The sequence below is a fragment of the Parus major genome, chromosome 1 (assembly GCF_001522545.3).
Source record: "Parus major isolate Abel chromosome 1, Parus_major1.1, whole genome shotgun sequence".
In the NCBI taxonomy this organism is placed as follows: domain Eukaryota; kingdom Metazoa; phylum Chordata; class Aves; order Passeriformes; family Paridae; genus Parus; species Parus major.
The window spans coordinates 27,665,716-27,678,285 of NC_031768.1; the positions used below are offsets into that span (position 1 = coordinate 27,665,716).

The 12,570-nt window shown below is 36.5% G+C and overlaps 1 protein-coding gene across 1 annotated transcript in view; it reads right to left on the reverse strand.

Annotated features, from left to right (window-relative positions):
- NCK2 (NCK adaptor protein 2) overlaps nt 1-12,570 on the reverse strand; it is a 52,073-nt gene that overhangs the window by 20,717 nt on the left and 18,786 nt on the right. The window contains exon 2 of the mRNA XM_033513220.1: nt 10,231-10,472. Coding sequence (XP_033369111.1) covers nt 10,231-10,456 — 226 coding nt within the window. The 5' untranslated portion in view covers nt 10,457-10,472. The remainder of the gene's footprint in view (nt 1-10,230; nt 10,473-12,570) is intronic.

Genomic DNA, 12,570 nt, shown 5'->3' on the forward strand with positions numbered 1-12,570 from the left:
AAATGTTACAAGAAAATACAAGATGTTGACTACATTTTCTCTTTAGAAACCTCAAAAATCCTTAGAAGACTGTCATTGATACTGCAGTTTTTTGCAGTTTGCAAACTCCTTTTAAGAAGGGGAAAGCAAACTAAATACCATCTTTTCTGTACCAACTTCCTCTCTGAATTTCAATGCACATAGCTTCATTAATCAAGAGCTCTCAGGTTATTTGTAATTACATACACAAAGACAGGCCTCTCTGTCTCTGAAGGGGAAGTAACAGGATGAAATGGCTCACTTAACAAAACAGCCCATCTCCTCTGAGGTTTAGTCCTCACAGCCAAAACATAAAACCCAGGAACTCACACACAAACCAGAATTTCTTCTGCAGATTTACACTCAATAACTATAGAGTAATAGTAAAGTAATACAATTATCTCCTGTTCTGAAGAACAATTTCCTGAATGAACAATTAAAAAAATATCTTATAGGTTGGTTAGTAAACTGGTAGAGCCCTATACAAAATAATGATGTTTCCGCCACATCAAAATACATTTTTCCTTTTTTCTTTCACTTTCCATTTCCTTTAATTTTTAAAACCCCAAAGACTACAAACAGGAGTGATGGCAATGATTGCATACAATTTAGATTCAATCCTAAGTCTTAAATCAATTTCTAGTGCAAAATACAGCTACAAATAGTCATCTAATAGAAAGATCACCCTTAAATGTCCACCTGTCCAAGCTGACCAGCAATTAAGAGAGGTGTCCATCCAAATGAACTTGCTGAGCCCACAAAACAAACTTGTCAGTAAACAATCACATTCACCACTCTCAAAAAAAGCCATCTGTGCTGGAACCTTTCCCCTTAAAACAACAGAGGTGGGCATTCTCTCCAACACTGCAGCTTTGTCCTTTACATCTACATACACTCCATGCATTATGGACAGACTCCACAAAACAAAACACTTTTGAGACTCAGAAAATGGAATGAAACCTTTCCTTACACATTCTAAGACAAAGCCCAGTTTCTTTTGATGCGAACGCTAGTTTACAAATTCTGTTTGCATGGAGTGAGAATGTGTCACAGAATAGCCACCTGTTGTTCAGGTCTTCAGAAAACCTGAGAAACAGAAAGCAACAGAACCCAAGTGGAAACACGTAGAAAAAAAGAAACAAATTATTACTTAAAAATTTTTAATATCTAAAAATATTAAATCTCAAGATAGCCCAAGGCCACAGAAAAAAAAAAAAAAAAGGGACAGATCCATCCTGTAATAAGTGAAATAATTACTTAAGGCTGCATATTGAAGGAAATAGCCACATCTGAAGGAAAAGAATTCTAAGGTGGGAGAAAGAACAGCCACTGCCACCTATGTATTGAAAAACTTCTTGTCCTTGGAGTCACTGTAATTGGAAAATGGTGTCCCTCAGAGTACATACAGAGGCTACTGATTTTTCCCTTAGTTTGGTTTTTAAAACGGTGACCCAGCTCCACACACCAAACAAGGTACACAATCCCTTTAACACCTCAGCTACTGTCACCTGTTTCTTCTCTCTGCTACCACCTTCATGTGCTAGGACATGAAGCCAAAGGGGAGGACAGTATGCACAGCACACGAACACATGTACCCATATAAACACGTGCTTATGGAGAAAGCCCAGCCCAGGCAGATAGGTGCAATGCAATGACCCACACTGCAGCCCCAGTTCTGCTGCCCCAGCCATCTTCAGTTCTCCCAGGAACCTCCAGTACTAGACAGTGTGTGGAAAAAAAAGTACTCTATTTTCACTGGTTCAGAAGAAGAGACGTAATTAGAAGAATGCTTAAAATATTTTATTCCATGTAAAAAAATGAAACATCAAAAGAGTTGAGGGTTCAGATACAAACTTTTAATGCTAAGAAAGTAAAAGTTTGCCTCCATAGCTGGAACAGGGCGTAGGAAGAGCTACTGGCAATGGAGCGACTCTCTTTAATACTGAGATGTGAAACTACCTTGGGAGCTAATTTTTGGGTTTGCTTTAAGGCCAAACATTACAGGCTGAAACCTAACTGGCTCAGAGAGGGGCAAAACCAAGGGTCCTCTAAGGTGACAATTGAGGGAAATAATACCAAAGACATCAGTACACACAGCCACACTGTGTTAAGGTACTCCTTTTATCTTTCACATATAATTATGAATAAAATAAAGGCTTGTTCTTTGATCTGTAAATATCAATGTATCTCCAAGCACACACAGACATTCTGCATGGGAAAGGGAAAAAAAGTACACCTATTAGATAAATCTTCTAATACAATGAACAAATTCATTTACTCAGTATAGATTAAAAATAGGAAGATTTCTTTGTGCCTTCAGCCTTGCAACATTTTACTGCATCCGTCACAGTGGAAAAAATCTGCTGAAAGTTAGCACACATCATGGCTTCCATTATATATTTCTTCTAAATTCTTAAAGCAGCACATCCTTTAAATTATCTACCCCAATAAAGCTAAAACTTCAACAGAATACAATATACACAATTTTAAACTGAAAAAAGCAAACTTCTGAACTATTTCAAGCTAGCACTGCAACAAGCTTCAAGGTTCAGCATTCATTGTTGCTTTTGGCTTTTCATTTTGGAGCAGATAAAGGGCCTGGTGCATACATCCAGCAGAGAAACTCTTATCAAGCAATAAAAGAAGCATTATTCTGCACCATTTTTTAGAAAATCAGATTTTAATTCTACCAAGCAAAGACTTGGACTCCTTTAATATTACTTTCAGTGGACATAGTTGATAAGCACATTAAAATTATTTAAATGTTTGCAGGTGTACAACAGTTCCAAAACCACAAATTCATGAGTTTGTTTTGCATTCTAGATAAATATTTTAGTGTTTTATAGTAACACTAATTAGTCAAAATGAATATATTTTTTACAATTATGTATCTAATTGATAGTGAGAATGCAGATCCCTGTCACCAGTACGTTCTTCTGTCATTTTCCATATGCAAAAATACTGCTATTGAGTATGTCTCCATCATCTTCAAAGATCATTAATGAAGTGAAAATGGCTTCTTTAACTAAGTCTAGGTTTTAATGATGATTGTGAGGCAGGTATATTTCCAGAAAGCAGCAAAGCATTTCAGTTACATATTCTACAAATCATCTGCCACCACTCCAGTGGCATCAGCACTGCCAACACCTAACTCCACACGTTCTAGATGGAAATGGAAGAAATCTCTTCCCTGTGTTTGAAATCATTGTGAACATCTTCCATTTCTCCTTTCTCAGCAATCTATGTAACCACAATCATCTATTATTACTGTGAACACGGAGGAAATGCAGTTGTTCCAGCTTATTTTTCCCCCGAAACTAAAGACACCACACCTAAAAGGAGTTCCATCACTTCTCTCACTACCACAAAACCATGTTCTCCTCAGTCTCATCACTGGCCAAGTCACCACCGTTGCCACACTACCTCACAAACAAACATGCTTACTTTAAGCAATGCAACTACCAAGCAGGATGAAGCACAGCAGAGAAAAAGAGCTTCTGCAGAACAAATTCAACCATGAAATGAGCTATTCTAGGATTCTAGGAAATTGAGCAAGAATTTGTGCTGTATATAAACACTTCCACTACTTCCTCTCCTTAAATTTGAACTTAAAATTCCTGTGTGCCAACTCCTTTAAAGAGATGACTTACCCTTATCCAATCCCCCAAGAGGCACGACAGACATGCCACTACTGTTATGCCCACATTTTCTGACAAGCTTGAAAGCTTCAAAGCAACAATAAGTGACACAGAAAAAATACTTTTATTTTCACTGACTTCCTATACAAGGGTTGATTTTATCACTAATTTCAGCTAGAGATGTTTGGCTAAACAAAAACTTCATATAATTCCTTCTTAGGATTTTTTATATGTGATAAATTATTTGAAAAATAGCTATATACTTCAAGAAGTTAGTTATTTTTTAAAATCAACTTTATTAAATGCTGGCCATTGAGTGGAAATACTAGCATTTCTTACAGGTCTGTGAAAAGGAGGGTCAAAAACACTGGAAGCTTGAAGTTCTAAAGAGATTAAAAAATAGCTTCTGTTTGTCTTGCTGCTTTTATTAACATAAGCTGTTAAGGTTTAAGAGGCTGTGCTATACAGCAATATACAGTGATACCATTTTTATTTCCACCATTCTTTCATTCTGTAACAAATTTTATACCCTTATGATGTCCAGAGAAGACTACAATTGGAAATAACTAATTATAAACTAACAGAAATATTACCAAAATGGTACTTGGTTCTATTACGAATTTAATGTGTTTTCTGTGATCTTGCAAATGTGGCTCAGGTCACTGGTAAACAAGAAAATTCATCAAAGAAAGAGTACTGAAGGCTCAGTTCAGTGCTCTGACTGTGCCAAAAATTCTGTGCATACTTCTTATGATTACACTTTTAAAAATTAGTGTGGAAGAACAGGAAAATATTCAGCTAAAACCCATGTTAGAGTCATGTAACTAACTAAGTAAAATACTTTAGTCTTTTAAAAGACTAAAGACTTTAGTAATCAAATTTCAATACTTGAAAGAAGATTTAGAAGCAACCTGATGAATGCCAAAATACCACCTTATACCACTAAATCTGCCACACATATCACATCACAACTACCAAATTCGGATCACTAAGATATTTTTAAAAAGAAAACTTCCTCAAAAGCAAGCCAAACAAGTAAAAAAAGAAAATAAAGGCCAATAACACACACACATACTAGAACTTAGGTTGATAATTTAACTGGAGAATGAGATTTCATAACCATGTTATACAGAACTATGATGGTAATTGTTTAAATCTCAATTGAAATATTTATATGTGAAAAGGAAGTACACCAAACCTCTTAACCAACAGTAAAGAGGAACAGTTTTCTATTGCTAAATAAACCATTGCATTAAAGAATGACCAATTCCTCATTTCTGCTTCTTACTAGGCAGTGACTCTGCAAAGAAAAAAGGGCTAACTTCCCTGTCAATTTCCAAATGAGCACTGAAAATGTGATACTAAGTAGCTCTCAAATAGGAAAATATGAAGTTATAAATTTGAAAAAAACCCAGCATTTTCATAAAAATAACTGGGGAGAGGAGAGAGATATATACTGTTGATTCCTGGAACCATCAGTCTATATGGAGTTCAGGGACTGCTGCAGATCTACTGACTGACCCAAGCAGACACGCACCACAGGGTTGACAAACACAGGAAATACTCCTGGAAGCCCATAACTCTTCTGAAATAACCTGCTAGGAACACTGATGCAAGCAAGAACTGGTTTCACTACATTACATCTCACTTGGCAATTCTTACTTTCCAAATCTGGCATATTGAGTGAATTAAAACTAAAAAGTTACTGAAAAGTTGTGCAGACCTCCAGCAGCTTAATAAAGTAGCCATATAAAAAGTCTCTCATGCAACTCAGACTGTTTCTCTTGCTCCTAGAGATTTTCAAACACTTCTCCTGTATTCTTGGTGTCCAATCTCCTTTTCAACATACATTTTATTAATTGCAGGGCAGGGCATCTGTTCAAAAACCCACACCAAGAGCAGAGTAGAAATGTCTTCAAGGTTTCTTACATAGCTGTTCACTGAAGGGAAGAAGACCTGTAAGAAAAGCCTACATGCAGTGCTGGTTGTGAGGCAAAGGCAGTAACATTCAGAAAATCATGGATTCCCATGAAAATGGCACCCTGCTGCTGGATCACATGCCTCAGTCACTCATGGCATGCTGCTGCCTGGGGAGTTATGCTGCTGCCAGGAAAATGACTTGCAAAGGGATGGAAAAAATGTAGAAGTTTTATTTTGAGTACACAAACAACTGACTTCTCAATTATTTTGGCTTCCTTCAGATAAGGTTTCTGTTGGGCATGACAGAGATGAGCCAGCAGGCATAGATCATCTTTGCTGCAGAAGGGGAAACCCGTGGAGTTGCACTCAGAGGCAGCTCTGGGGGTGGTGCTGGCAAACACCCACTCCAACCAAATGGAAATGGGAATTCCTTTCCGCCCCCCAGCACATGGGAAGAATTATATTACAGAAAATTACAGTTTAAAAGATGCATGCTGGAGGTCTCTTGCTTAGTAAGACTTATTCAAAATGTATGGAGAATACCCTCTCCATAAAAGAAATACTGTAAAAGGAAAGTATTTTAAACTTCATTATAATGAATGAAGATGAAATTTTAATCACAGGTATGGAAGCTGGCTTTTGCCTTAAAAATAGTGATAATTATCAGATTTCATTCAATATGAGCAAACAAAAGATAGCAATTTGAAAATGGCCAAATTACCATTAACTTTTTACCTGCAGTACCACTCAGTTAAGACAAAAAAGGGAATGAGAAGATGAATCATTCAAAATACTCAATAGGTGGCCTGTACACTATATTTCCATAATTAAAACTAGGCCATTGTAGCTGAGTATTCATTAGACCTCACTCAAGAAAGAGATTTAAGACACAAGTAGTATATATTAAACAGAAAAATTAAAAAAACAGACATCCATCAATTACAAGAATTACAAGACTCAAAGTTTCTTCAAGTAATTTAAGGAACACTAAAAGTTATGGAAAATTCCCTGATGTTAGGACTAAAAGAAGATAGAAGAGGATAGAGCAAGCCCTTGAAAAGGCAAAGACAAAGTGAATGGTGTAGAAAAGGCTATTGTTTTGTAAAAAGACATAGGATGATTCTAAAGTATCTCTTCAGAAATTATTTGGGGTCATTTGAGATTTTGGGTGAGCTGTTTTTCAGTCTACAAGGAGCTGATTTAATGAACATATGCTAAGCAAGCGTTAATCAGCATTTAATAAGCACCCAACACATTTAGGAGAGCTGCCTCTCAACGCACTTTATTTGATTTTTTTTTTCCAAAAAAATGCTGAAATAAAATGGAAATTCAAGAAGCCTTTAAGACATTGCTAAAAATGAGCTGATATTTTAAAACATCAAGCTGCCTATTCTAGGTACCCATATGTCCATTAACCTTCCATCAACCCCGAGCGAAAAACAGTAAAGCTGACAGGACTCTATTAATAAAATATTCAAGGGCTGAGATATAATTAATGACAGTCAACAGTTCTGGGAAAATTAGTTTTTAGCATCAAACAGGCATGACTTAATTTTCTGATGAGATTATAAGTTTTCCTGATAAAAGCCCACTTCCAAAAGATAGCAAACTTTCATGGTGTACTTTGGTTTTTGTGTACAAGGCACCAACATAACCGGTGGCATAAAGTTTCATTGGAACACAGATTGCCAAAGATGAACAACTATTAGTTGATGCACCTTCAACAGCAAGCGAGGGGAACTATTAATTAAATAGTTACAGCTCCTATGGGGTCTGCCGCAATTTGAACTATGGCTGACACTTTTCATATTTATTGAATATAAAAACATAAATCAAGCACCAGTAATTACTGCCAATAAGCACAAGAGTGGCAGATAGCTACAGGTAATCACATAGACAAACCATGACATCATTTTCATGATAATAATTCTTTCAGATGAATTATTTTTTAACACAAGAAATTCAATCTATTAAGAAAGAGGCAGGGAAAAGTGCATTTCCATGGGAACAACCATTTACTTGAGCGACACAAGTATGAAAGGGGGGTGTGGGTATGTCACTGGAAACAGCTATGAGTCTGCTGTTTCCCTCCTGAGATTTCACAAGATTCATGATTTATTATTGACAGACTATTAAGTGACACTTTGTTGGGCTTTTTTTTAAGTTCAGTACCTGATATTTTGGCAGTAGCTTCAAGATCAAATTTGGAAACAGATTTGGTTTAAGGACTAAATACTCATGACCACCATTCCCAACTGTGCTGGGTTAGGGTGCATTTTAATGAGAATTTTCTTGTGATCCTTAGAGAGGGAGGCGTGATGATACATTAGACATATTTGTATAAAAAGAACTTAAGAACTTGCTTCACTGGTGAAGCAAAACTTTCAAAAGCTGTTTCACTAGATGAAGCATCAGTCTTGCAATTTGCAAGCCTTTGTTTAAAAAGGAGTGGATTTTTGATGGCCTCTCAAAACAATGGATCCTCTAAGAAGGACACATGCTCTGCTTGCTCTGAATGGGAAATTACTGTACAGTAAGACAGGAAAGGCTTAAAGACTATAGTTCAGGACTCTGATTCAGGAAAGGTTAAAAACAGTTGTATGGATACGTGGTGCACAGCACATACATGTTTCATTATGGTAAGGAGTTCACAGCAACTGAACTATTAAAAAAGAATACTCTTAAGCACCAGCTCATTTGGGTGGATGTTAAGAAACTTCTGAATCCATTTGAGGTAGATATGCCTTAGGCTGTTTCTCACTGTCACAGAATGTATGAGCTTAGAAGAGCATGAGAGGTACTTAACACTCTGGATGCTCACCAGGTAAGTGTGGTCACAGCACACAAAAAGCCAGACTCCATCATTAGGCACTTTCTGCCTCAGCTGAACAAACACCCAGAGAAAACCATTAGAAAGGGAACAGGGAATGGATAACTTGTCATAACAGTGCTTCAGAACTTAGAAACCCATGCAGGTGTGAGCAAAGGGCTGAGGCTTGGAAGATGTGACACCTAAGGATGGCTCAGCCATGAAAAAAGCCAGGTGTTTTTTCTCACACCTTTTCATCATTCACCACCAGAATGAAGGGAAGCACCCTGAACCATGAAGCTTTGTTAAGAAAAAAAAAAAACCCAAAAACAAACAAACAAACAAACCACCACCAAAAACACAGCACCCAAAAAAATAAGCACACATACATAGGCTAGGACACATTCCTTCACTTAAATAGATTTCAGTTGGACATAAATAAAAATGTGTTTACATCAAGCAAGTACTGCCTACATTTTACATGAACACTTGAAATATTATTACAAAAGGACTGCAATCCTTTCCCAAAGTAACTTTCAATCAAAATGCATACATTATATTTATGTTTTAAACAACCTAAATCTATATAAAAGGATCTTAATGGCACAACTGGGACCTTGATTTTAACCACACAAATATTTGAAAAGGCATAATCGCATTTCCTGGCACTGTAATCAGTATATTCCAAGACTATCTGTAGAAAGGACTCGGGTACTAAACATTCCCATGTTAAATTTTATGATAACCTTGTTTGCCTGCCACCCGTCCTCCAGTCCCCAGTTTCCACGTACTTTATGTCAGCTCAGCAGTGGAACACATGGTAATAAAGGAGTGACTAAGAAACCTGTTAGAAACAACATTGGCCATTGGCACCAGCTAATTCCACATAAGATATAGCCATGTTATTTTTAAGTGAACCTTTTAACTTTCTAATAAATCCAATCCTTAATCCTAATTTTTCTATTGAAGAGTCATTTTGTACAGCAGTCTGAAAAAGAATCAATTTTCTCTATGAAAGACTTCATAAAACAGGCAAAAAACCCCACAAAACACTTAATGTGCCTGTTTCTGTTTTATTCATAACATCCTAAAATATCACTAGTAGGTTTTCCTGGCATAAAACAACAATTTATCACTATGTTTTAAGCTTTTCTAGCTGTATGCAAAGCCATTCTTAATCAGTCTTTAAAAATCAAACAGAAAAAGATCCCAGTATTTCACCTGAATTTCAAATAGACTTTAAAATACACAAAAAATTTTTCAAAGCTAGATTATTTTATATGTATGAGATACTGTTGTGAAGACTTTATGTACAAATATAAAATAGAATACATATTTAAGAACTTGAAATTTGACAAAGTATCTCAGACCACAGAAACTTAACCCCTGGATCTGTACATAGCCACAGTGTAAAATCCCATTCATGAAGTGATTTAGCTTTGGCTGGGATACCTATACGGAATAATCCAGTTTACATCCTTCATCTTTAAAGTGATAGGACTTGGCATGAAAGGAGAGGATTCAGCAGTTGATATGTGTATGAAATCCACAGCTCTTCAGCCACTGAAAATACACAACCTTTGACAAACTGGAACAAAAGTATCATCTTTTTCTTCTGGATGTGATGCAAGAAAACACATTACAGATTTTTACACATGATTCTCCACCCACACCCACTCTCTGTCTCTCCCTCCCTCAATCATCTATCCATCATGTCACCTCACACTAAGAATAAAGACAATCCAAACACGTTAAAAAACAAGCATGCTAAAGATATTTATATCCATATTACATTCCCAGCTCATCAAGTCTACTAAATTTATTCCAAAATACAAAAGGACTTACCCAATGTGTCTTTTAGATTTTTAACCAGAGAACCTTTCTTCAAGCTGTTTTTTCGCTCCACATAATTTGATGGCACATATCCCGTTTTGTTGGCCGCGTTTCTTACCCTCCACCATGTTTTAGAATCATCTAATAGCCAAAGACGCTCATTTTTCTTGATGTCAAGTTCTTGGTCCTGCTGTGCAGTGTAATCCCACTTTGCAATAACAATAACTTCTTCTGTCATCTTTCATGGAGTCCTTCTGCAACACAATATTAAAACATTATCCTCAGTAAATTATATAATTCTTACAATTCAGAAAATTCTAACTCACTTTATCCTTTGAATTCTTCTAAAATAAGCAAGAAAAAGGTTAAGGCAAAATGCGGATGTCATATAGGGAAAGCCCTCTTTAAAAAATAAGGGCAGTCATAATGATTTTGCTTGGGTTTTCAGCCACAAAAATAAAGCAACATCTTGACAGTAAATACTAGTCATAATGTGTTACATTCACTATCTCAATGTATAAAAAATATTATATGGATATATATTAACAGAAGCTTATTTATAAAATCTGTTTAATTTTTTGATATAACATTATAAAAGTATCCCACATGTGGCATTCCAAGTTTTGATCTGAGAAAAAATGTAAAATAGCAGCATTCCAAACATGTATCTTCCTTCTGTACTAGTTCCGCATCATCATACTAATATCACATATATAAGTTTTCTGCATTTAAACAAAGTTGTCCATCTTTATTTAGTAGAAAGTTAAGAAATAATTCAAGTAGTAATGCAACCCAGCAGTGAAATTTGCCATCAATAACAGGGTACTGTCTTTAGCAAGCCTTTGTTCACCGTTTCGTGCAGGCAGCACAAAACTGCCTTTAAGAGTCTTCACTCCCGCTTTGTTCCCAGGAAGATCCCAGCTCAGCACAGTCCTGCACCAGGCATTAGTCAGCAGGGTAGAAAAGAGGACCCACTGGCTTTCATTTTTTCCCTACCTGAAATACATCCAGAGTTCCATTAAGACTGAATGAGATGTCTTTCTCTCACTTACGTGTAAGAACAATGATCTTTTTCAAAGCTATTTGTCAGCTGCACAAAGACAGCCGCATGCCTCCACGTTTTCCTACGCATCCCAGCAATTACCAGGAACAATGTGAAGCAGCACAATAGTGTGCAAGGAAAAGTCCAATGCTAGTACCAATGACATTCAAATATGTTATAATGCCAACTGAGACACGTTGATTTTACCTTCTAAATTCTGAGCAGTCACCTAAAATATGCTAGTTACTGCCATGGGGGGTGGGGGAGAGGGAAGTGGAGGAGGACAGAAGGAGTAGGAGGTGAAAACATATCTGAAAATCAATGTATCAGATTTTGGTTTTTTTTATATAAAAGGTGTAGATTTCATTTAAACTACATATTAGTAGAAAAAGTGTAAAAATACTTCAAACTATTAAAGCCCAAAAAATTCTGTAATATTTGACTTTGTTGCCTAGGTCTTGGAAGTCCACAACCCTATCTTCTCCGACACCTAGTAGTTTATGTGACAGAAAGGTAATCAGAAACCAAACTTCATACAGAAATTCTGTTCAGCACGTCAGTTTTATCACCTATATTCCAAAAGGGTTCCTTCTGCAGTCTGTAAATACACACAAAACCACAACACACTTCCCCCTTTAGCTACAGTACAAACTGTGAAAACTGCATGCCAGACAACTCAGCTTATCTATTCTAGGAAAAAGAAGTGCTTTCATTATTTAATCTATAATCATAAAACATAATAGTGGACCCTACTATAAATTAATGGTCTCCTCTTATCATGAATTTTGTTTCTAGGAGAACATAATATAGGCCTGAGCTATGGTTGCTAAACTATTTGACACCAAAGCTCTGGCAAGCACCAGCAAAATCACCCCTCATGACCAAGGCAGGATATGATTTTTGAAAATCTGAAGCTGAGTTGAACAGGTTTAAGTACTCATTTTCCAATCAAAAACCAGAAAGAACCTAACAACAATTAAAACATTATTCAAATTTGCGTTTGCATGGCTGAGGTCCCCAAGACGAATTTAAAAAGGAGCCACGATGCCTCAAATAACTGAGAAGCACAGCTTTAACAGGCTGTGACTTATGCAGCGGAACTGACAGCTTTACAAGAAATAAATCAGTAACCATTCAACCATTTTTTCCCCCCTAAAATAATAATCCCATCTGACAATGACAGAGAAGAGTCTGAACTTTGGACCTCAGTCTCCAATAAACTGCCCTGCTTTCTGACCGACATAAAATGGACAGAGAGCCTACAGGTCGATAAGCTGATGTAGCCACAGGGGACTGCAATCAAACAAGTT